This window comes from Sparassis crispa (genome assembly GCF_003851025.1).
Source record: "Sparassis crispa DNA, contig_000003F, whole genome shotgun sequence".
NCBI lineage: Eukaryota > Fungi > Basidiomycota > Agaricomycetes > Polyporales > Sparassidaceae > Sparassis > Sparassis crispa.
In genome coordinates this window covers 749529-776621 of record NW_020939750.1, presented here as the reverse complement: position 1 = coordinate 776621, position 27093 = coordinate 749529, and the positions used below count along the sequence as shown (strand labels likewise).

Genomic DNA, 27093 nt, shown 5'->3' with positions numbered 1-27093 from the left:
ACCGCCGATGCTCACCTGGTTTCGCGCCATTCTTCTTGATGATTGTGCTTCTTTGCTAGCATTCCCTGTGGCCACCCATGAATCACGCATTGCACACAGACCCCGTCATCGGATAGGTTCTTCGGTCCTTCTCTTCGGATTTGTTCTCAGCGGTACGACTTGGGATCGACATGCGTTTTGACGAATATTCGTGCTGTGGTGTTACGGTAGTTTCCTTGTACGTTTTATCGGAGAGCGTCGCGGGGCCGGTACGAATTCTATGCCTTAGAATTTGGCGCATGTCTGTGCCACGCCAACACGGCGCAGAAGTGATTGACTTCAGTGTGACATGGAGAAAAATGGGGGGCTCGGCCAACACTCATCCGTTCACGGTCGTCCAAGCTTGAGCAGATCTATCACAAAAGATGCCTACGAAGTCTTTAGCTGAACGGAATGGCCAAAATTGTAGGAGACATGGCACTACAGGCATTTCACGATGCCAGGCTGCAGGATAGGCTCGTGACAGTGAGAGGAAGTGATTCCTTTCATGACGGTTTCTTGTGCAGATTCCTCCACAGGAAATGCATTATCCTTGTTCGTATATAGCCCGTAGGCTAAAGAAATTTATTTGTCGCTGCCGGGTACCGGGTACTCAGACTCTATGTAGCGTGTTCGCTCACGTAAGTATACAGTTTGGTCAGGTGACTGAACGCGATACGTCACCGTGCCTCGGCCAAGCTGCGCGTCGCGCCAAGAACTTGAAGTCCTTACAGCCGTCGAGACGCGTAGCAGGCAGGCCGTTGCTGAGGATATATACTTATGGCCGCTCCCCACAGCTATTTTCTAACTGCAGGTACTTCTTACACACTGCTTGGACCACCATGAAGTTGTCATTCTTCGGCGTCATGCGCGCCCAGCTCAAGCCCAAAGCTCCGGTAGTCACAACAGACCTCTCCGGGAAGACCGTTATAGTCATCGGTGCGAACGTGGGCGTCGGCTTCGAAGCCGCCAAACATTTTGCAGAGATGAACCCTGCGCGGCTCATCTTGGCTTGCAGGAACGAAGCGAAGGGGAACGCTGCTATTACCAGTAAGGTCTCGTTCCAGTCGTTTCACGACAGTCCGCCTGACTGAAGAGCTGGTAGAGATCGAAGAAGCTACAGGGTACAAGAAATCGGAGTTATGGCTGCTTGACCTCAGCAGGTTTTCATCCGTCCTTGAGTTTGTGGACAAGTTTGAGAAAGACGGCGGGCGCCTGGACATCCTGCTCGCCAACGCAGGTATCACTGGAAGCAAATACGAAACGACATCAGATGGCTGGGAGTCGACGTGCGTCCCCACTTCTAGCGCACTCCCACATCGCATCCTAGCTGATGCGTTTACATCAGGTTGCAGGTGAACGACCTCGCGACGTTCCTTCTATGCATCCTCCTGCTTCCACGGCTCGTGCACACCGCCCGGGAATTCTCGACGACGCCTCGCCTGGTGGTTGTCGCTAGCGATATCCACTACTTCGCCAGTGTGGACAAGGCGGCGCTGGACAGCCCGAAGGTCTTCGAGACCCTCAACACCCCCGAGTCCTACTCTTCCATGTACGCGCGGTCGTTCTCCCTCTGCTAAATCCGGTGCTAATGGATAGGTCACAGGAATGCGGTGATGAACAGATACGCTGTCTCCAAGCGTGCGTGTCTCCCGTGCTTCCATCGTTCAGAGCCCAGCGCTGAGAACCTACCCAGTCTTTGACGTGTTCTTCGTCCGCGCGCTCAACGCCCACCTCCCGCCCTCCACGCCCGTGCTCGTCACTGCCGTGAATCCCGGCCTCTGCGCGACCGAACTCGGGCAGAAGGAGCCGGAGGGATTCATTGCCTCGTGCGTGCGCTATGTCATTTTCCGCACGTTCGCGCACACCGCAGAGGAGGGCAGCCGCGAGCTCGTCTGGGCGTGCGTCGGCGGGCAGGAGCGCGAGGACGACCTGCGCGGTGCGTTCGTCTGGCACCAGCAGATCACCGAAGTCAGCGACTACGTGCTCAGCCCCGAGGGCGCCGCGCTGCAGGAGCGTCTCTGGGTGAGTTTGCGCCGCTGATAGGTGGTGCTTTGATGCTGATATTGTGTTGCTCCGGGTTACGTAGAACGAGCTGCTCGAGATCCTGGGTGGCGTCTCCCCGAAGGTTCCGGCGATCGTGGGGGAGTACCTCGCGTGATCCTGCGACCCTGCAATCTGTATGGCGGCCCAGTGTATGCACACGCATTGCCACCTTCTGTTTTCCTGTGGCTGCATTTCTAATCCGCATTGACAAACCGCCGATGCGCGCCTGGTTTCGCGCCCTTCTTGATGCTTGTGCTTCTCTGTTAGCGTTCCCGTGGCCACGCATTACATACAGACCCCGTTATCGGATAGGTTCTTCGGTCCTTCTCTTCGGATTTGTTATCAGCGGTACGACTTGGGACCGACATGCGTTTTTACGAATATTCGCGCTGTTGTGTTACGGTAGTTTCCTTGTAGGTTTTATCGGAGAGCGTCGCGGGGCCGGTACGAATACTATGCCTTGGAATTGGACGCATGCCTGTGCCACGCCAACACGGCGCCGGACGCTGATCGCGCTCGACTCCAGCGCGACATGTAGAAAAACAAGGGGCTCGGCCAATACTCATCCGTTCATCGTGCAAGCTCGAGCAAACTGCATAAAAGACGCCTACGAAATCTGAAGCCGCACGGAATGACCAAAACCGTAGGAGGCATGGGCGACGTACTGAGTATGGGACACCAACACAGCGTCGCAAAACCGCCTGCTCTGCGGCGCGCACGAAAACAAAAAATAATCTCCAATTTCTACGAAGTTTTGATGAAGCATTAACAACAGCGACGAATGGATACAAATACAGCTATTGCATTGAAATCAAATCAATCACATTACAACAACGGTAGTAAAGGCTAAGCCTTTGGAATAGGAGCAGGCGACGCCGCACGAGAAAGAAATCATTAAAGCCATTCAAGGATGTGCGTGGAGCAAAAGGGGGGAAGGGCGAACGCGCGAAGACATTAAAGGGCGTGAAAATATGAAACAGTAAATGGTCGGAACGGGAAGGGGGAGTCATCATATCTTCTCGTCGATAATCATCACCTCGCCATGATACTCTCTCGCAGACGTCGGTGGTGCAAGCGTAAGTGGAATTAAGCTTGGGCAGCAGCGCCAGCCTCAGCCGCCTTTGTCTGCCGAACAGGACCCGCACCTGCTTCGCCACCCGTGCCTGAGTACTTGCCCGATTGCAGGCTGAATGCCGCGTAGTCGACAGAGCGCAGACTGAAGAGGAACACGCAAAGGAATAGCGGGCCTGCTAGAAGGTCGAGGATGCCGTAGAATATCATCTCGGACGTGGGTTTTATGACATTCCCGCCCTCAGAGAGCGCCCAGGAAATGGGGTAGAGCAGGGTAATGAAGGACAGCCAGCCCGCGCACATGAAGTAACCAGCGCGGAGGTCTGCGGCAAAGCTCGCACGTGGGCCGTGCAGTAGCAGCACATACCTGAAAGGCGGCAGTATGAGCAATCGGTCTTAGCGAACGTACTCGGTGATACATACCAGATGTAGAACAAGGCAACCACGCCAAAGACGTAGAAACCCCACTTGTAGGTGCTGGGCACCAGAGAGCCGACGAGACCGCTGACCACGACAACTATGGACATGAAGATGGCAGTGAAAACGTCGGAAAGGGGAAGACCGGTGGTGAGCAAGAGCTCAAGGACAACCAGAGGGAAGGTGATGAACCACTGGATGTACCGCACGAACTGAAAAGACGAAATGAGACGCTGAGCACATACGGATGGACGATTAGCTTACCCAGACTTGGCGAGTAGGGCTGTCACCGTGTTTGCGGAACTCTACCCTGACCGGGGTCGCACCGAGATCGGAAGCCATGGCGAAGTAGGAAATGCTGGCGGTGGTGAGGATTATGATAGCGATCTGGTGGAAGAGACGAGTGCCCCATGGTCTCTGTAGACGAAAGATCAGAGAGATGCTTTGATAGGGGTCAGGGAGGGGATGCTAACGAGGAAGTTGGCGACGATTGCGACGAGGAGGGAGACGGCCATGATAGAAAACACGGCCCACAACCAGTCGGAGCCATGAGTGGAGAGGTTGATGTTGGCGTTGGGGGGATTGATTTGGAGCGCCTTGTTACCCATTGCGGTTGAAAGTGTATTGGGTTGTCGTTAAAAGTCGTGAATAGAAAACGTGCGACCCGATGGTGAGAGTCGGAATGGATGAGAGGGAGAGGGAGAGAGTCGGAAAGCCAGTTTATATATGCCGAATGAGCGTTCGAGGATCATGAGACAGGAGGGGAGAGGCCGCCTTAGTCATTGGAGAAGATAGAGAAGAGGCGTGTGCTGGGACTGGACAACGACCGGCCTCCTGAGTAAGGCGGGTCGTGACGTCAGAAGGGCGTCCCAGAAGGGAAATCCCGAATGCGCCGACAAGGAGGCAGACGAAAGAAGCGAGGATCGTGCGTCCTATTCGTGCGCCGATCGTATCGGGCACTCTCCCCATTGGCTGGGACCAGATCCAGGCCAAGTTGTAACCACTCGGCAGCGCTGAATGCATCCGAGTCCGCTCGCCCGCCGAATACAACGCAAGCTAACCCTCTTCTCGATCCTTCCAAGCCATGCTATGACGCCGGCCGATGTCATTCCACCATACGCGCGCTTCCGCTATCACCTCACAACAGATCCGAGTGCAATATATTCCAGTAAGCAGCCATTACCAGAGAACACGAGGAGCAGGGAAGATCCAGCCGAGGCGCGCAGAGCTTAGCCTCAACGTGCGTGACGGCAGATCAGCTCGTAAACAGGGCTCCAGGCGCACGGAGAACTCGTGCTGAGTGTTCACAGAAGATACCCTCTTCTGCCATTCTTCACGCAATCAAGGCGCAGCCCAGGTGCGGCGATGGCGACAAGATAGCCCAGAGCAGCCAGGAAGAGTCAGGAGAGGCGAGGTCAACCTCCCGGCGTAGCTGGGGTTCGCAGCCGTCGTACTCCAATGTCACGTGAACAACGTTACACAGCGTGATGCAAATTTGAATAAACCATTCAAAATCTAAAGGCAATTTGTGGAGGGCACAATTGCCCATTTTAACAACCATAATTGTTTTGAATTTTTGGTAGCTATAGAATTGAAGTTGTAGTTAGTTTTACACGTAACGTACACTCTCCAGCCTGAGGCTAACCGTATCCAACATGTCACAGCCGGTCACGGTGGAGAGCCCAACCTTAGCGCTTTCCCACAATATCCGGCATCTTCCGACTCGGGCGTGACTTGTGCACTCGTCGCAAAGTCTGACCCTAGATCGTCTCGACATGGCGACCCCAGGGATCACCAGGGTCTTCCAGTCCACCCGTGAAGCTGCTGGTCGGGCTTCCAGAGAAGGTGAATACCTTTCGGACTCACCGTGTGTTGACTTTTCACCCTCGTGCAGTCGCTCCCGACAGCAGGCGGTTCATCGTAGTCCACGGTCTTCCACGTTCCGCTTTACCAGCTGATGTTCGCCGGGCATGCCTAAAAGCTAAGGTGGATGTCGCGTCCGGTACGTCCTCCGCTGTGTGCTGCACGTTCGTCGGTCTTCATCTTATGCGCTCCTCTAGTCTCAATAGATTATTTCCGGCTCCTCCCCACACAGAAGGCCTTCATCGAGCTGCACAGTCCCCTCTACCTCCAGTCAAGCCTGAAGAACCTCAAAAATGCCGTAGTTGGCGGCAGTCAAATCTACTCATATCCCTCTCAAGACCCCACAGGTGGTCGCCCAGACCGCACAAGGGGCATCAAGGGCCGCGCAGAGGCAGCCGAGCGGGGTATTATCACTGGCAACGGACCAGCGGGGGGCCTCACCAGCCAGGGGAAGAACGTAGTAATGTCGGGGCTTCCGGGCAGGATGACTGCGGAGGCCCTGAGGGAGTTCCTCAAGGGATACAAGCTCGCAGGCTCTGAGGGCGGCAAGAAGGAAGTCGTTAAGATGGATGTGTGAGTGCTTCATTTTTAGTTCATCTTGGCGCATTTGGAGCAATCCCTGCGGCTGTGCTAACGGGAGTTTTTCATGCACCTTGCAGGGGAGTCTATCAGAAGTTGGCCTTCACATCGCGGCATCTCGTCCGCACGGCATCCATATCGGAGGCTCACCGTCTCGTTCGGACACTACATATGACGTTTTTCCGACCTGAAGTCTATCACCACCTGTATCCTCTCCGCGCTCGTGTTGTATACTGAGCGACCAACTTTCTCAGGGCCGTCATATTGTGGAAGTCATCTGGATGCCGGTATGTGTGTACTTTAGTGATCCATCACTATCGCATTGGCTTCGTGCTGAATCTCATGAGATCTCATAAGTATGCATGATCCGGGCGAGATGTTCCATTCGCCGTTCTCACTGCACTTATCCAATAAGCATCATCCTGCAACTCTTCGATAGCCATAACGTTCGACGTGATAGACTTTAATTCCGCGTCCCTTCAAACTTGCCTGCTGCAGCATTCTGTCGGCTGCTGATTTTTCTTGCCATTCCCTCTGTTTCAACTATGAAGCCGAGCCTCAACTGATTCTGAAGGACATTGCGTCGCTGCATACTTTGCTGGCGCGGTCCGAACGCGGACGAAACGCTCCGACTTTTTCGCTCTTGTCTCTCAGAATTCTATGGTAGTACCGCGAAGGAGGGCCTTAACCACATCATGACCGACTTGCAGGTTATTGCTGAGTCCTCGATACCCCCGGCAATTGTTCTGACTCGACCAGCCTGAGGCGAACGTGCTGCTGAACTCTTTCACGATCACCACGTTCACGATCGCGATCAGAATCGTTCTTGAGTGAGATCTAATCTGAGGATCACACAGTCACCATCGTTGTCTCTCTGCTGTAGGCTGGCTTAGCGAGTGTCGCTAATTGGCTGCTGCCGGAGGATATAGCCATGTCCCCCCCTCCTTACCCGGTAACCTTTTTTGCCGTGACCGTGGATCCCGGACGCACCCTACTGTACTCTGCCTTGGCGCATCGCATTACACGCCATGCCTACACGTTCTTCCTCTTTACTAAATATTAAGACGACGTTGAACTTAATGTGAGTCATCATATTGCATACATGTGATACGTTTCACCTGTAAGCGCACCCCAGACCGGCCTTGCCATCGCTCCGTCGTCGGACGTCGGGGAGGTCGAGTAGAACGAAAAGGACAGGCCCTGCCCGCGATGCGCCCGTCCTGCGCTGGCTCCTCGTGCCAGCTTGCCTCGCGCTGTCCCTGCGTACAGTCTCCACACGTTCTACGCGAGTGAGTCTCGGCGCACACAGTGGGCGATTCATCACGCGTAACGTCGTCAACGCGCTCGGATTCGTGTCGTTCGAGGTTGGCGTGACGCTGGTGGCATGTAAGCGCGCCACGGACGCGTCCCACTGACCGTCGATCGCGCGCCATACGGTCTTCTGGGCTGCTGCTCTGGCCCCTCAGCTTGGCGTAGTATGTCTGGCTGCTGGATTCGGGACGGTGGCCGTCGCGTTCGTTCCGGATGATCGGGTGTCGGTTTACATGTACAATGTACGTCGCTTACCTTCGTCTTTCTTGACGAGTCTGTTCTGACCGATGTGCAGGTGTGGCGGACGTTCGCACATGCCCTACTTGGATATTATCGCTTGTACCACACCGACATCATATTCATTCGTATAATGTTCGTATCTGTTCAGTTCTGAGGCTGTTCGGATACTATGGTCGCTGCCCCGGCATTACGGATGCGTAATGCATTGGTGGCATTTATCGGATCGCTTTGGTATGCTTACACGACTTTCTACTACATCCCATCCATCGTACGATCAGGACGAGCATGTTGCTCGTGCACCACGTCGGATAGATGAGTTGCACTTCATCTCAGGGTTGTAAAATTGCGCCTCATGGTACTAGTCAGTCCAATTGATTACGGACACGTTGGACAAGTTGGAGCGAAAGACAATATCCCTGATCTCTTCAATCTGAGGATACTGTCTCAATAAAGAGTGTACACCGGTCGTCGTCGTAAACACCGCGACATCCACAACGGAAGGATATCATCTCAAGATATTGGGCATCAAACCCACTCTACACCGCTGACTCAGGAGCCCCACCGAGGAAGAGGCCTTGTGATGATCCATTGCTATCGTGGAGGTCTGACCGAGTCATTGGCCAAGTTTCTCAAACACGGAACGCCGAAAGCTATCTCACGAAACGGGCATCGCGGTGGGCAGCGGTTGATTACAGAGAAGTGGCTTTGCCGCCCCGCCGAGTCAGCGTGCGATCAGTACTTCAGACTCCGGAGAAGCATGACTACTTACGAGAATGACGCTCGCGCTCGCCATGATCCGTCGAAAAGCTGTGATAACAGTGCGATCAAAATTGGGACGAAACCAAACGCAGGATGGTGTGCACGTAATGATGGTGGCGTGCGCTGTTACCGTCCATCGCTGTGGTTGGGACACAATGGCAAAAAAAGCTAATGCGAAACACCCACTCGACAGCAGGATAATGTGATTCAGACATGAGTACATGGGTTGCTGATCGATTTGCTGCCCAAGCTGTTCGGGAGTGTACGGGCCTTCGTGCTCTTCTTCAAGTGAGCCCACAGAGCATATACCCCAGCAGGTCTATCGTGAGCGAAAGAGCACAAGTGTTCGCTCTGTGTGGGAGAGATCTGGACTGAAGAATAACGTAGTAGAAGGTGTGAGGGTTACCGGATACGCTGTTTTCGTTATCAGACGCTAGGCGTAGGCGATGGAATGGAGGCAGGAGGTTGGCCGGACCCATCGTCTTCAACAATGAAAAGACATCAGTAAGGGGCGCCTCACAGCGCCACACAGCGGGACCGCCCTGCCTGCTTCGACGATAACGCCGCTGACAGAGAAATTTGCGAGGGTGATCCGGTGGATGGAGCATGACATGATTGCGAGTAGGAAACTCACAGTTTTTGTTTGCAGTGGTAAGCAAAGGAGCACCTGTCTGTTTCGAAGAGGATGCCGCTGATAGTGAGGTATATGTATGATACTTTAGCATACAACATTCGAGACTCAACACATTGGAGAACGTGGTATGAAACCCAGTTACAAAATTTTCTGGATGTGGCTTGCGTTACTGATCCCAACTCCCCGACGACCGTGTCGTAAGAGCAAGCATTAGGCCAACCGGTACAATATGTTTCGAAATCTACTGCCTAATTTGCGCACTGTAGCAGTGAGAGATTCACTTCAGCTGATTCGCTTGCGGTTTAAGCCAGTCTCACCTGTAAGCTGATGGAAGAAGGTCCCGAGGCCATTTTGACTACTTGCAACTTGCGATCAGAACATTACCACTATTTCCAGCCGAACCAGAAAAAAATGCGCATCTTGACGACACAGTTGCAAACGTGGAGTAACCTGTTCAAATACATTGCATATAAGTACAACCCAGAGCGGTACTACATCCTGTCAGCATCATGGTCAGCATCGTCAAGACGTGCACGAGTACCCTGTTATCATAGCGATGAGAACGTATAGCCAACAAAACATATGAATTTGTACGTACCGCTCTTCCGCTGTCCCCTTCGTCATCGGGCGACCGACCCCTCTTGAGGGTGTGCTCAACCGTGCCCTCGGCCTCCTTCCAGTCGCCACCGCCGCCAGCCACAGCGCCAGGACCTTCCTGGGCATCTGCATATCTTTCTTCAACCTCTCTTCTCCTCTCAATCTCCAGCCGTTGAGCCTGTGCGCCCCAGCCCCCGCGACCTGGGTCGTAGTCCTGTCTGTGTTCGTCTCGCACCTGGAACTCAATCAGCGTTCGTGTCATCCTACAAAGGTCTTGAGGACATACCTGGCCACCGCTCTTACCTCTGCCAAATTGCCTGCCTTCCCGGTAGCCGAGGTCAAGATCGCAACGAATGATACGCTCGTCCAGCTTCGTTCCGCCGATGTACCGCAAGCATGTCAACGCCTCTGCATGGCTGTAGTACTCGACGAAGCAAAAGCCACATGGCGTTCTACACCTCATGTGAGATAAGAATATGAGCCAACTTAAGTCAGACTCGCCTTGTATTCCTGTCAAGTCCCATGATGATACGCTTTATTCCGCCGCCTTCCTCAGGGCTGGTACATTTTGAGAAAATCTCATAGATCTGTTCTTCAGTGGTGTAAAAACTTAAGTTACCAATCTGCTCGAACGGCCTGGTGAGACTCCCGGGAAAGTGCTAAGAGGGAGAGAGCGTACATAAAGAGTTGTCGATTTCGCTAGGAGGTCGTTCTGCTTTTGCCGGTCGACACGAGCTTGCGAATCTTTATAGTTGGAAGGCTGGTCGAGAGGGGTTACGACGTGGGCCATGGTGGGAGAACGACTATCAATTCCCCTGCCTTAGTATACGGTCAGCTTCCGGTGAAGTTGCAGCGAAGTTGCACTGCATATGACATGACCCTAACCCGACATGTGAACCCTAATCTAGGGCTCGAACAAAGACGCGTCGCCCAAACTTGGAGCCGCGTCAGCGTTCACCATCCTCTCCGCGCTCTCACCGCAACCATGGATGAAATTGGCATAGAAATTCAGAAAGAGGTATATCTTCCTACTATACACCGCGCGGAATATGTTCATCAGTTCACACGTAGGAGCCAACCTTCGGTTCCGTCGTGACCGAAAAGGCGGCACTCTTTCAAGGGCTCCAGGAGGAGGAGGACCTCTACATCAAATACAAGAAATTGGCGAGACATTTGGAAATGCTGGAAATACAGGAGAGCTACATCAAGGACGAGCAGGCGAATCTGAAGCGCGAGCTCATCCGCGCGCAAGAAGAAGTAAAGCGCATCCAGTCCGTCCCGCTCGTTATTGGCCAGTTCCTCGAGCCCATAGACCAGTACACCGCTATCGTTGGCTCGACAACGGGTTCAAACTATGTCGTCCGGATTCTCTCCACACTCGACCGCGAGCTCCTCAAGCCGTCCTCGTCCGTTGCGCTGCACCGACATTCAAATGCCCTCGTGGATATTCTACCCCCAGAAGCCGACTCGTCAATCTCGATGCTTGGAAAGGAGGAGAAACCAGACGTGACGTACCAGGACGTCGGCGGTATGGACACACAGAAGCAGGAGATCAGGGAAGCCGTGGAGCTGCCATTGACACACTTTGACTTGTACAAGAAGATCGGAATTGACCCGCCAAGAGGCGTTTTGCTATATGGACCACCAGGTATGGTTATCCTCACGTTCAACTATGTCATAATACTTACGGGAACATCAACCAGGTACTGGCAAGACGATGCTCGTCAAAGCCGTCGCACACCACACCACTGCAGCCTTCATCCGAGTAGTCGGCAGCGAGTTCGTTCAGAAGTATCTCGGTGAAGGTCCTCGTATGGTTCGCGACGTCTTCCGGCTAGCACGAGAGAACGCGCCTTCAATAATTTTCATCGACGAGATTGACGCTATCGCCACGAAGCGGTTCGATGCGCAGACGGGTGCAGACCGAGAAGTTCAGCGTATCCTACTCGAGCTGCTGAACCAAATGGACGGGTTCGACCAGGGCAGCAATGTGAAGGTCCGTGGAGCATTATGTTATACGTGCAGTGAGGTGACATTGACCTGTCGCACAGGTCATCATGGCTACAAACCGTGCGGACACGCTGGATCCTGCATTACTTCGTCCCGGCCGTCTCGACCGGAAGATCGAGTTCCCTCTCCCTTCTCGTCGCGAGAAGCGACTGATCTTCCAGACGATCACGAGCAAGATGAATCTGGGTCCAGATGTAGACCTCGAAGATTGTACGCCTTCGCCATCCGTAGCTCTTGTTTCTGTATTTACCGCTTCCGCAGATGTATCCCGTCCAGAGCGAATATCAGCTGCAGAGATCGCAGCAATTGTGCAAGCAGCCGGTCTACAAGGTAAATTCATTGTCCCAGTTGATATAGCTCCGCTGTCGTTCACACTGTATGCCCCTGTAGCGGTACGCAAGAACCGATACATTGTGCTACCGGCGGACTTCGAGGAGGCGTGGAAAGTACGTTGTTTGGTCCTGTTTGGTTACCGACCCGTCGGCTATATATACTCACTTTTCTCTTCTTTTCTTCCATCATCCAGCAAAACGTCAAACGGGCGGACGATATGCTCGATTTCTGTGCGTGTTTCATGGTCATGCACCACTCTAGGTTTCTCATTGTTGGCTACAGATCGGTGATACTTTTATGTTGGTTCTATTGTTCGGTCAGTAATGTTTCCTTCTCGCTCAAAAACGCGTGCTGACCATGATGCTATAGGCACGTCGCCTGTATCCTAGCGGACAATTTATTCTCTCGACCTTCTTCGTATGTGTGCCAGATATCTGCGTTCACGAGACCAGAAAGCTCCCTCACTTTAGCGTCCCACCGATATCCTCACGGAGTGGCGCTCATTCTTACGAGCAATATTCAAAACGTTTCTGTTGTTCCCGTGCTATTTTTGCCTCTCCTTTCGTTGACTGCATGTCTCCGGGCTGGTCTCTGATCTGTCTGCATGGATGGAGTGGTTCACACGCAGGATACATCTCAACAACTGTATCTCAGCTTTGATCTTGTATTTCAACAGCATGGTAAGTGGTCAGACGTATGTCTTGGTGCAGACTCGAGCTAATGGGTTTTGGCATGCAAGTTCACAATATATCTTGTTACATCTGGAGTTGCGTATCTGGTATGCTTAATCGTCGCTCCTCCAACACTCTGGGTGACGTTCATCTCCTACACGTTCATCTTCATTTTATGGGAGCAAGAAGGATACGTGCATTCCCGTTTGGGGTGTATATCCGCTACCTTGGCGACGTCCTCACTATGGGGACATCGAATATATTCGGCGGTGACAATATACTCTGTAAATCAGATGTAGATGACCACTACCAATGAAAATTTTCCAGTGATACTGCACATTTTTTAATACTTCTGTCTTTTCTCAATACTGTTTTATTTTGACGGCTGTCCAAGCTCTCTTGCCTTCTCCGTTGCGACTTGAATAGCTCGGGCAATGGTTGATCGTACCCTCCCGTCTTCCATTGCGAGCAAACCAGCAATCGTACATCCACCTGGGGCTGATGGGCATCATAAGCGCGTTCCTTCAACTGTTCACATGAGCACTCACTTGTGACCGCGTCCTTCAGCTGGGCTGGATGTGTATTGCCTTGCAGAGTCATGCGCGCTGTGCCCTGCAGGGCTGCACGTGCATAAGCAATCTTCGTTCTGCACCGAACCGGCGAACTCACTCTGCGCGGCCAATTCAAGAGCCTCCGCCCGGGGCAGACCCATCATTACCCCTCCGTCCGCCATCGCTTCCAGGAAGATGCACGCGAACGCGGGCCCGGAGCCAGACAATGCCGTGCACGCGTCGAAGTGCTTCTCATCTAGAAATCGGCACCGGCCAATCGACGAGAATATGTTGGTGATGATAGTGTGGTCGAGCTCGAGGGAGGGCGACGGGGGCAGGTTGCTGACCACGGTCATCCCCTCTCGGATCTGCGTAATTACGCCTGCGCGTCAGGGTGCGGCTATTGCTGAGCATCATGCCCAGGAGACGCACTCGGCAAGGGGTATTGGGCATCGCACGGATGACCTTCGTGGAAGGGAGGACCCATGCCGTAATCTGCGATATGGTCACACCTGCCAGGATGCTTATGAGGAGCTTGCCGTCCAGGGCCTCCTTCATCCCTGGCTCGTTCAGGATGGTATGTGCCAGCTGGGGCTTGCAACTGCATAGACAGAGACGCGCATCAGGTTTGGATACGCCGATCGCACAACCCGGCGACTCACCAGAGCAGTACGACATTGGACTCCTGTACAGCGCTTACGTTCTGCGCCTTGCGCACTTCCACGCCAAGGGCGAGCGCGTCCGAAGCGGGCCAAACGGCTGCCAGCTTTTTGACGGACTCTTCTCTGCTCACGCAGGCGATGAACCGAGATGGGAGTGCCTCATCCTCGAGATCGCGGGGGGTGAGCGTTCCGGGGGTGTGGGATTCCCATTTGACATGCACGGGATGGGGGTGAAAGTGCGGCCTTGCCTGGAGGCTGGCGAGGACGCCGGAAATTATAGCGACGCCCATTGTCCCGCATCCTGGTCAGGTGGACAGTCAGCGCCGGAGTATGGTGAGATACGGAGAAAAAGGAACCTAGAACGCAGAGAGTATAGCCCATGATGGGAAGAGCAGAAATCAGATGTGGCCTGAAGCAGTCGCAGAGGGCGCAGAGAACGGATCGCCAGCAGCTCTCCCTTCCTCTCCGAGTCAGAGTCGTCCGAGTCAATCCCGGCAAGCATGCAAGTCTTCGTTACAGTCGGATCCACGCGCTTCGACGCGCTCGTCCAGAACATCCTCTCCGACGACGTGCTCGACGCCCTCCGCACCCGCGGCTACTCCTCCCTCGTCGTCCAGTGTGGCCACTCCGATTTTGACGCCAGCCGCTTCACCCTGTCCGGCGAACAGTGGGGCAGCAGCGCACATATCGACACCCTCGTCTGGAGGTTCAGGCCTTCGCTCCAAGAAGAGTATGAAAAGGCTGATCTGATCATCAGCCATGCAGGCAAGCACGTCCGTATCCGCTTACTGACCGGAGCTAAATATTTGTGCACTCCACTCAGGCTCTGGCACCATCCTCGACGTCCTCCGCATGGGCAAACCCCTGATAGCCATCCCAAATCCCACGCTCATGGACAACCATCAGGAAGAACTTGCCGGTGCACTGGCTGCGTTAGGTCATCTGAAGGCGTCGACGGTCGCGTGAGTCCCTTCGTATTCTCCGCGTGCCTCTTAACCTGTACGAAACTCTGCAGCGAACTGCCCGACACCATCGAGAAGCTAGACTGTTCACGACTAGTACCATTTCCGCCGTTCAACGGAAGCAGGTTCCGTGAGCTCCTCGACGAGGAGATGGGTTACATCGAGGAGGACTGAGCGACGCGTCGCTTGCTTGTTTTCTTTCTACCACCACTGCCTTTGATACCCCACCTATCATAGACGTTGCCACCCTATAATATTGCTGTGTGTTGCTCTGTTAAATGCCTGCTATGACCACTGTGTCAGCCGTCCAAGTGTCGGACGATCCGCAACGCTATGAGGACGAGCATGTCCACACTGTTTACGACGAGATCGCTTCTCACTTCTCATCTACGCGTTATAAGGTCAGTACGCTCTCCCTTCCCCACAAACTGACTATAGATGCGCGAGATACAACAGCCATGGCCTATCATCGCGCAATTCTTGTCATCCATCCCTGCCGGGTGGGTCGGGCTAGACTCCGGTACTGGCAACGGAAAGTACCTACCATTACCACTCGACCGCCCGGGGAGTGTGTGCACTGTTGGGCTTGACAGGAGCAGGAATCTCCTAGAGATTGCGCAGACAGCAGGCGGTGCACGGAGAGATGTGGTTTTGGGCGATGTCCTCGGCAAACCGTGGAGAGAGGGAGCGTTTGTTCGTCGTCTCTACTTTGAAGTTGCGGTTGAAACTGAGAGAACTGTCTGAGACAGGACTACGCGATTTCTATTGCGACTATACATCACTTGTCGACACATGCCAGGCGTAAGCTAGCCGTGCAGGTACGTCCTTTTCAACTCAACTGTCATGCTGCGGCTGCGCGACTTAGCTTGGCATGCCCGTACAGCGTTTGCTTCAGTGCATAGACTCATCTCATGGCCGCGCCCTCATCTATGTATGGGCCATTGAGCAAGATGCACTTTCCAAACGGACAATGCCGCCGGACATGCGGCCTCCATCTGCCGCGGTCCAAGGTGACGAAGAAGTCAAAGGTCGGGATGTATTCGTACCATGGGTGCTCTCAACCCAGTCACCGCCAAAAACAAAGCCGGAGACCAAAGGGAAAGCACTTAGCTCCGACACTGTCAGTCCAGGTCCACGGGAGGCATCGCGGTCGACAGAGCCAACGAGGCAAGAATCGAAGTTGTTCAATCGGTACTACCACATGTTCGCAGGGGGAGAACTCTCCAAACTGGTCCGCGAAGCAGCTAATGATCTAGAAATCACTGTTGGCCATTCCGAAGCCGATGATGTCACAGAGAATTCGTCCAGAAGAGGTGTAGAGATTGTGCAGGACGGGTGGGAACGGTCCAATTACTACGTGGAATTGCGCTGTTGGGATAGCCGGAATCAAGGGAAGTAATGATGCAAACGGATCGCGTCAGAAGTTATTGGAAGCCTCCACGTTCGACGACGGTTGTAGGACGGCATGTTTGGTGGACGACGCAAGGGCACGCGTAGGGAAGGACTGAAGCAGTGGAAAGGACTTTTGAATGCCAAGCAGAACAATGTGATGCTACAGTACAGAGACTCTGGGACGAGAGCTTCACTCGCTCGCGGCCATGACTGAAACATGGCGGCAGTGAACCTCACGCAACGAAAATAATATGGAAGGAAGAACGCACTAGCATTGATCAGATCGCCCCCGCTCTCCTTCAACACGCGCACCGCCTTTGCGCGCGAGCAGCCGACTTGCTGCATGACCAGCTCGATGTCCTTGGGCTCCACGCCAGTCTCGTCTATTGGCCCATCCTCCTCAACAGCCTCGAGTTCGGGGATCTCGTCATCATCCTCGTTCTCGTTACCTACACCGGCGCTCTCAAGGTTGGGGATATTACCGGCGGCAGCACCGCTGGCGAGCTGCTGTGCAGAGAGTTGTGCTTGCGAGTTCATATCCTCGATCTTCGTACAATGCATTAATTTACCACACCGTCCATCGCAAAACCGACGCAGCACGTACCTTCGCCTCACCAAACACGATGTAGCAGTCGCTGTTGGGCGACTTGTACACATCAGGGGTCGCAATCACGAACAACACCTACGTCCGCATACAGATCAGTCTTCCACGAGACACTTTCGCCATCGCAGTATACGCACGTTCTTTGGCCGTCTGAGTGTGACGCGGGTGATGCCCGGCACCTTCTTGAGGCCGAGTCCGAGCAACGCCTTCCTCGCCTTGCGCTCAGAGCGCGACTGGATTTTGTCAAGCGCCGCCTGGGAGGTTGGATCCTCGTCGTGGTCGTGGTCATGATCATGGTCGTGCTCGTGTTCCGAGTGATCGGAGGAGACCTCTTCGATGGTGGCGGACATCTGTGATCAAGCGTCGTCAGCGCGCTGAGATGCATCCGACACGGCGGGAGGGCATCCATCGCCTTCGACAAACAGGGACGCCACAGCAAGAATCAAGGGGGTATCATGTACAAGAACGCATGCGCACCGTTATTTTGGAAGGTGGATGTTAGATTACGCGACGAGCTCAATGTCGTGAACGATGGCGACGCCCCCATTTCGGGGCGCATCAACCCTAACCCCAACCCTTCTGCCACAAGTCTTCCTGAGGGACATCGTACAAAAAAATGCATTGCAATGAGGATACATATCGTAGGTAAGCTTTGCATGTATAGTAGCAATACAAACAAGTCTACTGTTACATTCAGAAATTACCTTCTAGCTCCTCGCGAACGAGGCCACTGAGCAAAATGGTCTTCATGGACCGGCTGTCCGAGATCAATCCCTGCGTGTCGCTCACCTGCGCCTTGAGGAGCTCAACCATCGCCTTCATCTCTTCCACTTCATCTTGCAACTCCGCGTTTTCATCCCGGAGCTTCTGGTTGGTTTGCGAGAGTCTGCCAAATTCCGCCTGAGACTGCGACATATGGCCCAGAGATGCGCCCTTGCGCGCGGCCTGCATCTGTCTGTGTGATAGCAGCAGACGTGACTCAAGGGTTTTAATTTGATGCCTTTGCGTCCTGCAGACGAGAGATATTTATCAACGGACTGCCTGCGGATATTATGGACAGAGGCATACTGGGCAATCTGCTCGGATTCGGCGAGTGTTCTTTCGAAACACTCCACTCTAAGCTCCATCTTGCGATATTGGCTAGTGAACACTTGTAGAGAGTCTGCTTGCTCGTTGAGCTTTTGCACATCTAGTTCCCTGAGAGTGACGAGAACGTCGGCGTTCGGACAGGACGTGAAGATACCCCTCGACACACACTTACCATAGACGTTGCAGCTTGATCAGCTGCTCGATCTGTTTTTCGTAGTCATGCAAACGGTCGATCCTGGGGGCGGTCTCTTTGATTTTTGTTTCTAGCTGGAATATTTTCTGTACAGCCTCTGCAAGCTGTTTTCCCTGAGCAGCGAATGCATCCTGCAGAAGGTGTCGTTGAGACTTCTCGACAATTTCTTTCCTTCTTGTGCATTGACGCACCTTGGCTTCCCTGTCTGCAGCGCGCATTGCTGCCGCCTCGGACATCCATGACTTTTTCTCGTTCCTAAACTCCATCACCTTATCCTGTAACTTCCTATTCCAGTCCGCATACTGGTTTTTGACTGAGGACGCCTGTTCTTTGTGCTCTTTGAGCTCTCTCTGCAGGCGATACACCTCTGACTTGTACTCGCGTAACTTGTTGTGCTAACATCGCATAGTTGAGCCAAAGTTACACAAGAGGACGCAGAATGTTACACATACCAGACCCTGCCGCTCAGCCTCAGCCGTCTTGGACAAAACACGGTCCTCATACAGCCGACCGATGTGCTTCACGTTCTCGCGCGCCATCCACAGCTCAAAGTTGAGCTCATTCCGCAGGAGGAGCACCTCCCGCTGCAACCCCGCGATTGCCTGCGCCACATGAGATGGTACATCCTCCCCCGCGTGTCCGTGGTCGGAATAACGCATAGACAGCGAATCAGTATCGATGTCGATGCGCGTCCGCGAACCCTCGCTCGCCTCGCGTGAAGGCGAGCGCGTGGGCGGCAGCGGGAAGAGCGTCGCTGACCATGCCGGCGACGGGTCCGCGATCTCGATGTCGCGCCCGGACTTAAGCGCGATGGAGGTGGTGATCATGTCCTGCAGAGACACGCGGACGCGGCTGGCCGAAGTTGCGGTCGTACCAGTGGTCATCGCGGATACGGCGGACATGGGCGTCTGTGGTTCTCTGGATTGGGGCGCTGGCAATGACGTAGCAAACACCGGAGTCGAGGGCTCTGTAGCCTGATATGCCAGAGAGGTCACAGCGGACATCGGCGTCGGAGGTTCTTGAATCTGAGATGGTGGTGATAAAGCATCGGTCGATGTGTATGCTTCAGGAGGAGATGCGGTGGCGCTGGGAGAGGGCTCGGCGGATGATTCCGCAAACAATCCAGCCGGAAATTGGGCGGGACTGTGCTCGCGCTCACGCATCCCCAGTGCGGTGTTCCGCACATCGAGCATTGTGCAGTCGCCTACTATCCGTGTAATATCGTACTGCATCCAGAAATCTGGCTGCTCAAGTTCTTCGGACGCCTCTCGCCAAATGAGAAGTGGATGAAGGACATGTCCGCGAAGCAGTGGCTGGGAAGAAACGGACTCAGAATCGCAGCGACTCCGGGCACTTGCGGACGCACCTCGCTCCTGCTCCTGATTTGATCCTCGTCCAGCGCCTCATCCCAGTCCACAGCATACGGGCTGTCCAGCCCATTCTGTTTGAGGTACGTGACAGGATATCGGAGGAAGCGGATAACATTACACGGGAAGAGGTAATAAAGGAACGTGAAGTAGCGGTGAGGGGACGGCGCTGAGGATGCAGAGCCTTCAAACGTCTGCTCGAGGCGCACCCACCCAATATCTTCCCGGATGGGGGGCGCAGGCACGGACGGATGTAGATGGCTGTCGTCCTGCTCGTCCTCGCCGTGAGCGGGCCGGCGCACCCTCCAGCACACGATGCGCGCAAGGACCGCGAGGAGATGCGGAAGATGGCGCTTCATATGCTGGCACGCCTTCACCGCGAGGATCGGGAGGAGCTTCGTGAACACGGTCAGCCCAATGGTGCACTCAGAGGAGGAGTTGTCGAAGAGCATGCAGTGCAGCAGGCTCGTCGCGAGCGGATGCGCGGCGAACACAGCAGCGCTGAGCGGGAACGCGGGTTGCGAGATGTATGAGTTCAGGAGGATGAGGAGCTGCAGGCGCGAAGAGGGTGCCCCGAAGCAGTGGTACAGCACCGTCAGGAAATCCTGTCTCGCACAAGAGACGTATATCAGACAGGCAAGCCAAGATCGTTTCAGCTTGGAAGCATACCTCGGGCCTCTCCAGACCGAACTTGACAAGAACGACCTCGAGATTCATCTTCCAGCAACTTTTCTGCTCGCGCTGTTCAGCGCTGAGCTCGGCCCACTCCAAGATATCCTCGCCGGAGCTTTCGTTGAATGCATCTAGCAGATATAGGTCCATCAGCCGCCTCCTGAACTCGCCCACCTTTTCTTTGCGCCTCTGTAGTTCCTTTCCGCGCTCTTCCGCGGTGCCCACGATAGGGAAATCTGCGGGGTCCGAGTCCAGCGCGGAGATGATGAGCTCCCTGGCATGGTCTACTGCGACCGTGCCGAGTTTTGGATCGCGCAGGGCAGGACGGAGGACGAGGTCGAACCAGGTGGAGATGATAGAGGGCGGCGGGAGGATGGGCCGCAGGCGGTAGAGGACGGCGATAAAGATTTCGTAATGGGCATACTCGAGGACGTCGTAGATCCTTTGGAGCCCGTCCTCAAGTTGGGCTAAAAGCGACGGCCATTGGGATTCGGAGGCGGAGGAACACTCGAGCACGAAGGCGTCGGCGAGTGCGAGGACATCTGAGACAGAGAGAGCGTCGGGAGGGGACTCGAGCAGAAGGCGAAGTTGGCGGGAGAGCTCTGCCGTAATCGCGGTCATGGCCGCTATGGCCGAAGATGCAAAGGCCGTTGTACGCAGGCACCGTCAAGTTGTAGCAGACTTGTCTCAGTCTGCTTGGATGATCTGCACTAAAACTACTGTACAGTATGATATGTTTGGACAGCTACACATTGATGTCGCTTTCCTCTGCCACGAACACGAGACCTCGTCCTGTCTTCTCCCATTGATCCGCACCCCCCAGCTTCGTGTAGGGCGGCAGATAACCCGCCCTTAATTTCCGCCTCTCTGCCGTGCTCATTCCGGACTTCTTGTCTCGCGCCTTCAGCATCTCCTCCGGAGGGCCCTGCCCGTCCCCCGTGTACGAGGCCATAAGGTTAGGCGGGCCTAGCGGGAGGTCCGGGCTAATATCGACAGCCCAGGTGTGGATGGTCTTGCCGTAGGTCTTGTATATCTCCAGGATCGCAGGCTGCTCAGCTACCGAGCCGACGACCTCTGACGTGGCAGTAAATGAGTCGGAAGTGGCAGGAGCGTAGATGTGAGCCTCACCCGGTACAGCACTCTTCAGCTGCAATTGCAAGGATCCGCTTTCAACCTCCATTGCATATTGAGATCGCGTCTCGCAGATAGGAGCTTGGAAATCACCTCGTATTTGTGTGAATGCCAATATTTCTTCTCGTCTTCCGGAAGAGACTTGAACAGCTGAGAGAAGGGATGTCGTACTCAGGGTCAATCCTGCGCAACGCTCGGCGACGACAACAAACCTGCTCCGAGACGATGTACTCGATGCCAATGAGCTTCGCGTTTGCTTTGTCTGAATCATAGATGATGCATTGGTGAAGATCACGGCTGAGACGCGTGCAGTAATGGTGTGCCTCCAGGTGACGGGTGCGGTCTTGTCTGTATAACCAGGAACCCGTCAGCCTTACGCAAGGATCAAAGAAAGACAGCATACGAGTAGACGTGGAACGCACAGATGTGTTGGTGAATGGCGTTAATGGGGTCGAAACTCATCATCGCGCTGCCGGTAGCCATGTAGGGGGCTGAACGATACACCTTCTGTTTGGTCTCGGTGTCCAAGCAATGAGAACAGGGGTATTTATGCTTGTGAGGGTCAGAGGGCGAGCGGTGGGCACGACATGACGTCGTCGGTGCATCATGTGTCTTCGACCTCAAAAGGGGTCGCCAAGTCGGGACAAAGACATATGGTGAGGTGCCAACATAAAACAATGAGTGACTCGGGGTGGAAGAAAAAGACCCCAGACGTTTGGCCAACGAAGTTGCAGTAGAGGCGACTGCTGGTATCCCAGCTTAGCATGCTTCATCGGACCTGCCAGTGCTAACTTTAACAAGGAGGCAAAGTAACGTTCGACCATCAGGATTTGCAGACAAGAAAATTCTGTCAAAACGGGAAAACGGACATTCGTAAAATTAGAAATGCGCGCAGGTGGTTGCGATGCTCGTCTGCAAGCCATCCGATCCTGCGCGTCGAGGGGACTCTAGGTCTCAAGTACTTTCAAACAAAGACATACCTCCCATGAACCACAGCGCTACTTATTGAGGCGAGCAGCTTGGCGCACACATTACTGAGACGCGCAGACCCTGGACGCGTTCGGCGAAGGATAATATTGCATGGGTGCCACTGGCATTGTCGCCTGATGATCGCGCGGCTCAAGTTGAGTCTGGGGTCGAACGCTGAACCCCAATTTTACACTAGGATCCGGTCTGTGGACACAGGTTCGTGAGTGATGTCACAACCACCTAGCTGGAGCGTGCTTGACGGTGCCTCTAACTTACAGTCTGGCTGCCCTGGACTTCGTGGTATCGCCGTCATGTGATCATTCTCGCCGCGTGCGCGTTCAAGTTCAAGTTCAACGGAAGCACGTCGCTTTGACCACCCACGTCTCTCTCAGCTTTACATCACATACGATCTATCGGCATGGCGTCAGTAACCGTCTTCACGAACTCATTCGAGATCATCCGCAGTCCGAAGAACGTATACATCCACTACGATGGTGAGAATAGATCTGTTCTCGCGTCTGTTGTGTCCTCATATACCGTGATGAACACACCTTGAAGTGTGTAAGTACCAGTGGAGAGCACACCGTTATCCAGATTTCAACATTTACACAATATACTACAGCAATCGTTGATAGAGGCAAACCAGAGCGCTCTGAACCTTTTAAGCCTCGTTGAGCACACGAGATTGTACAGAAGATGCAAACAGACCATGCCGCGTTGTTCAGCTCTCGAATAGTGTACGATGGGAGAGCCAACCTGTTTGTTGCAAAGGACATACCTTCAGCGGATGTAAGTACATTTCAGTTCTACAGCCAATGTATAATACTTGACTTCATTCTCAGTATCCTGTTCATATGGGTCTCAATCCGTCTCGAGGACATTTTATTGTTAGGCTGCAAAAGAGTGCTGTTATCAATCCAAGGTATGTGTTCCCATGATTTCATTTGACTATCAGCAATTGATCAACTTGTGTTATGCTAGGGACATTGAGAATTTGACTCGCCCCGGTGGCTCTACTCCCCACACTAGCTCAATGGCTATCAATTTACTTCAACTGATTGTCCGGCAGGATGCCAATTTGTATGTCTCCAGCTTTCTGCATGTTCCCTTGACTTACAGTTACAATAGGCGCCATGGCTTCCCTCCTGAGGGTCGCTCATTCTTCTTGTCCAAGAGCGCAATCCCTTTACCAGGAGGACTGCAAGCTTGGAGGGGCTATTTCCAGTGTGTATATACTGTTGATCACTTTGCTACAAATGCTCATTTTCACTCTTGCAGAAGTGTTCAACCTGTTGTCAATAGGCTTTTGATTAATGTTGATACCTCAACGGCTGCAATGTAAGTTCACAATAATGGTATTTCACACTATTATCATGTCTATCTCACAGGTATTCTTCTGGTCCACTTCTTGACCTTGCAATGGGTCAGCTTTGAGTGCACAACCGGCGTGATCTTGAAGATTTGGATCACAAGCAACTGAAGCAGTTGAAGCACTTTCTCAAGAATGTATTGGTTGTGGTTAATATACAGAACCCATCTCGAGTCCCAAGAGATGCATCACAAGGAAGAGCTCATCCTATCAAAGGTCTAGTACATCGGGCAGGAGAGTTTATGTTTGAGAAAGATGGTGTATCAACATCTGTCAAGGTAATTTTCATTTGTTATGTTGTTCAGTCCATTGACTTCCTTGGTGATGCAGGATCACTTTGCTCAGCAGCATAATTATCGCCTACAGTTTTCTCGCCATTTTGGTGTCAAGATTGGGAAGACTGCAGTTTTTCCTGCAGAAGTATGCATAGTTCCTGCTGGACAAATATATTGTCAGAAGCTTTCTCCAGATGTTCAGGCTCAGTTCATTAAGTTCTCCACACAGAGACCTGTAGATAAGATGAATGCTATCACAGAAGCAACTTCAGGAGAGGTGAGTGTATTTGATTTCTTGTGCAGTTCATTCAAATTATCTTATATTATTTCAGGCTCTACAGTATGATCATTCATTGACATTGCGTGAAGCTGGTGTAAAAGTCCAATTAACACCTATTCAAGTTAATGGCCATATTTTGAATTCACTCTCAATTCAGTATGGTAATGTAACAGTGGTATGTGTGGATTTTATTTCTTATGTCTGTGCACTGTACTGCATTTTAACATTGTGGTTAATAGCATGTCAACAAGATGAAGGGAGGATGGAATCTTGTACGACAACAATTCTATAGGCCTCGAAAGGTTCCCTTTTGGGCAGTTGCTGTTTTTCAAGCAGGTTCATCCTCAGATGTGGCCAGGTTTGTGCAGAAGCTGTGTGATAATCTTGTTAAACTTGGTAAGGCATTTTATGAGTTTAAATAGTGTTCAGCTAAATTGAATCCTTCCACTTCAGGGTTAAGTAAGTACATTAGTAAAGTGCTCAACAATGCTCATACTAATTCAGACTGTAGTTTTCTTTTCAAGGCAGCTGTTACAAAGCTCCTCTCTGAGGAACGCACGGACAACTTCCGCCTCTACCTTTACCGATCACGTGATAATGACGTCACATTGCCTAGATCGGCCTCGGCTGTACCAGATCTACAAGATCATCTGACGATATGTGCCTTGTGCTCAAGGCATGTTTACCTCATGTGCGAGATCCAGACCTAGGACGCACTTCCTATCACACACACGACAAAGACCCTGATGCTTGCACTAGATGCACGACGACCTTGCTGCTGCCTTGTCTTTGCAGCATGACCTTATCTCCATATGGACAGATTGTCTCTCATGCAGAGTCATGACTGACTTAGCATTCTCACAACTATGGGACAGGTATATGAACCCTGTGCTCTTGTATTGATACCGATGAACCAATTGTAGTTCTAGTATTACAGGTAGACAGACGCCTGTACTTGTATATAAGACCAACAGGACAAGCTGGAGTCCCCATCTTGTCCTGGTTACACATCAACCAGTTTTACCATCTACATCTGTGCGACAGATCGACCTTGGTCCGCAGACAGCAGCCAAGTGTTCATAAGACTACTCCACTGGGCCGACCTCTGGTCGTCACTATGACTGGAGGTCGGACCCCTCACGATTGACTTGAGCCCTTGCGAAGGCCTAGTCACTGACGACGATGAACCGGATGTACGGTGGCACGACTGGCCCCCGTAACATTAGGACAAGATGATTATTTCTGGCACAACCTCCTATGGTTTAGTGCAGAACTTGATGACCCCGACCTCGACCGGTTCACAGACAGTGACCGTGTCATGACTTCAACCAGTTCGCAGACAGCGACTGTGTCCTTTGACTTCGATCTTGTCCTGTAACATTAGGACAAGATGATCTTTCCTTGGCTCAAGCTCCTATGCTTTAGAGCCCGATGACCCCGACCTCGACTGGTTCACAGACAGTGACCATGTCACGACTTCGACCAGTTCACAGACAGTGACTGCGTCCTTTGACTCTGACTTGTCCATTGATATTAGGACACCTGTGATGACAGAGATGAAGATACCGCAATTGACACTCCATTCTCTTGATATCCAACATTGGAACAACGATGTGATGACAAAGATGGAGATACCGCGATTGACACTCCATTCTCTCGATATCCAACATTGCAACGACGAAGAAGACCCTTGTCTGGTCATTCTTAGGTGAGACCAGATTTTCGAAAGACAATTTATTGGCACCTTGTCCGAGACGAACTCTCAAGAGTTTACCCTTCATTGGGTGACTCTCAGGGGTCGAGTCCCCTCATGTGAGGAAAGCTACGACATGTGTAATAATCAAAGACATGTACGAGCTGCATGTGACTGCGAATCGGAAAGGTTTGGCCACCGTAGAATTAGTACCATTTCTATGGACCATGATAGACTGAGGATGGTGTGCAGCCTTTGACGAAGGACTTAAGTTGCACACTTGAGGATCATGGCTGACAACACCGAGTGCGGCGAGATACCCACGGTGCAGATTGATCCCGGGAACGGCAACTTGTATAAACCGTAGACTCTTAATTGAGTCCAATCTGAAGAACACTTGATGATTGTTGATCCCGGGAATGGCAACCCATATAAACTGTAGACTCTTAATTGAGTCCGATCTGAAGAACACTTGATGATTGTTGATCCCAGGAATGGCAACCCGTATAAACTATAGACTCTTATCGAGTCCGATCTGATGACCATTTGATGATTGTGATCCCTGAATGGGAGCTCGGACTGAGCAAGTGGACACTCGCTCTCCACTATAAATAAACGATAGATCTTGGCTGAGAACACCCTGCATGGCGAGTTACCTGGGGTGCAGAAAGATTGACAACTCGATGCCATTACGAGTTGATGACCATGGAATTGATTGAAGATAACATGATCTGACACTTCAATCATTCCCCGTCGATCACAGCTCTTGACGATAAAGAAACTGAACCTGGATGAAACTTGAATGACATAACAAAAGGTTCTGATGGAAGACAGATCCTGGCTCTCCGTATAAACCAATGATCCATACCGAACCTAGGCCGAAGGTTCGATGAGGCGACGATTAGCCTGATGATTGAACTTAACAAAAGATTACATCACCGAAGAATGACTTGGAGTTAACAGTACATGACACTCCAATCCCCGATAATGACAGCCGATATTAGGAAATCCCTAATGGTCCTTTGTTGACCACCACAATGACGACTCGAGCATGATCAGACAGACATGACTCATTCAATGATGTCTGGAAGTCCCAGACGGTCCTTTGTTGACCACCACAATGATGACACCCGATGCTAAATGCCTAAATAGGTCTAGCAACCCTCGACGATCAGACAGATCTCGATGGGCGAAACTACTATGAATGACAGCCTTCGATATGGCACTTTTGATGACATGCGCGGGGCAGTTCCCCATGGATAGAAAGGATACTGGATCACAGCTGATCCTTGGATTTGATGAAGACTGTTGTCTCATCATCTGGAAGAATAAACT

General features: G+C 52.6%; 10 protein-coding genes across 10 annotated transcripts; 5 read left to right on the top strand and 5 right to left on the bottom strand.

Annotated features, from left to right (window-relative positions):
* Positions 1–860: 860 nt before the first annotated feature.
* Positions 861–2179, top strand: SCP_0402950 (Short chain dehydrogenase sol3; the record flags this gene model as incomplete). Its single annotated transcript, XM_027757033.1, has 6 exons — positions 861–1068; positions 1124–1307; positions 1367–1570; positions 1625–1659; positions 1715–2043; positions 2108–2179. 6 exons carry the CDS (start codon positions 861–863, stop codon positions 2177–2179), a joined length of 1032 nt encoding a protein of 343 aa, XP_027612834.1.
* Positions 2180–3150: 971 nt separating this feature from the next.
* Positions 3151–4160, bottom strand: SCP_0402940 (Protein FDD123; the record flags this gene model as incomplete). The annotated part of the gene is made up of 4 exons (XM_027757032.1): positions 3151–3502; positions 3559–3764; positions 3817–3969; positions 4026–4160. 4 exons carry the CDS (start codon positions 4158–4160, stop codon positions 3151–3153), a joined length of 846 nt encoding a protein of 281 aa, XP_027612833.1.
* Positions 4161–5327: 1167 nt separating this feature from the next.
* Positions 5328–6231, top strand: SCP_0402930 (predicted protein; the record flags this gene model as incomplete). The annotated part of the gene is made up of 4 exons (XM_027757031.1): positions 5328–5397; positions 5447–5554; positions 5613–5988; positions 6075–6231. 4 exons carry the CDS (start codon positions 5328–5330, stop codon positions 6229–6231), a joined length of 711 nt encoding a protein of 236 aa, XP_027612832.1.
* Positions 6232–9429: 3198 nt separating this feature from the next.
* Positions 9430–10325, bottom strand: SCP_0402920 (Nuclear cap-binding protein subunit 2; the record flags this gene model as incomplete). The annotated part of the gene is made up of 5 exons (XM_027757030.1): positions 9430–9480; positions 9537–9770; positions 9822–9987; positions 10037–10158; positions 10215–10325. 5 exons carry the CDS (start codon positions 10323–10325, stop codon positions 9430–9432), a joined length of 684 nt encoding a protein of 227 aa, XP_027612831.1.
* Positions 10326–10520: 195 nt separating this feature from the next.
* On the top strand, positions 10521–12168 carry SCP_0402910 (26S proteasome regulatory subunit 6B homolog; the record flags this gene model as incomplete). Its single annotated transcript, XM_027757029.1, has 8 exons — positions 10521–10553; positions 10607–11183; positions 11239–11531; positions 11587–11755; positions 11807–11875; positions 11936–11991; positions 12072–12108; positions 12161–12168. 8 exons carry the CDS (start codon positions 10521–10523, stop codon positions 12166–12168), a joined length of 1242 nt encoding a protein of 413 aa, XP_027612830.1.
* A 754-nt stretch (positions 12169–12922) lies between these two features.
* On the bottom strand, positions 12923–14052 carry SCP_0402900 (Pyrroline-5-carboxylate reductase; the record flags this gene model as incomplete). Its single annotated transcript, XM_027757028.1, has 5 exons — positions 12923–13047; positions 13098–13169; positions 13219–13468; positions 13533–13701; positions 13763–14052. 5 exons carry the CDS (start codon positions 14050–14052, stop codon positions 12923–12925), a joined length of 906 nt encoding a protein of 301 aa, XP_027612829.1.
* Positions 14053–14262: 210 nt separating this feature from the next.
* On the top strand, positions 14263–16123 carry SCP_0402890 (tRNA (carboxymethyluridine(34)-5-O)-methyltransferase; the record flags this gene model as incomplete). The annotated part of the gene is made up of 7 exons (XM_027757027.1): positions 14263–14527; positions 14586–14724; positions 14778–14854; positions 15028–15125; positions 15181–15417; positions 15474–15542; positions 15608–16123. The coding sequence occupies 7 exons, from the start codon at positions 14263–14265 to the stop codon at positions 16121–16123; spliced, it is 1401 nt and encodes a 466-aa protein (XP_027612828.1).
* A 183-nt stretch (positions 16124–16306) lies between these two features.
* SCP_0402880 (Nascent polypeptide-associated complex subunit alpha) lies at positions 16307–17070 on the bottom strand (the record flags this gene model as incomplete). The annotated part of the gene is made up of 4 exons (XM_027757026.1): positions 16307–16326; positions 16386–16662; positions 16721–16798; positions 16858–17070. 4 exons carry the CDS (start codon positions 17068–17070, stop codon positions 16307–16309), a joined length of 588 nt encoding a protein of 195 aa, XP_027612827.1.
* Positions 17071–17284: 214 nt separating this feature from the next.
* SCP_0402870 (hypothetical protein) lies at positions 17285–21655 on the bottom strand (the record flags this gene model as incomplete). Its single annotated transcript, XM_027757025.1, has 13 exons — positions 17285–17370; positions 17425–17729; positions 17789–17917; positions 17982–18133; positions 18194–18397; positions 18455–19315; positions 19369–19974; positions 20039–20667; positions 20858–21115; positions 21170–21215; positions 21266–21322; positions 21385–21520; positions 21576–21655. The coding sequence occupies 13 exons, from the start codon at positions 21653–21655 to the stop codon at positions 17285–17287; spliced, it is 3549 nt and encodes a 1182-aa protein (XP_027612826.1).
* A 1182-nt stretch (positions 21656–22837) lies between these two features.
* SCP_0402860 (hypothetical protein) lies at positions 22838–23575 on the top strand (the record flags this gene model as incomplete). The annotated part of the gene is made up of 6 exons (XM_027757024.1): positions 22838–22930; positions 22984–23063; positions 23123–23221; positions 23270–23365; positions 23420–23479; positions 23530–23575. The coding sequence occupies 6 exons, from the start codon at positions 22838–22840 to the stop codon at positions 23573–23575; spliced, it is 474 nt and encodes a 157-aa protein (XP_027612825.1).
* Between the last annotated feature and the right edge of the window lie 3518 nt (positions 23576–27093).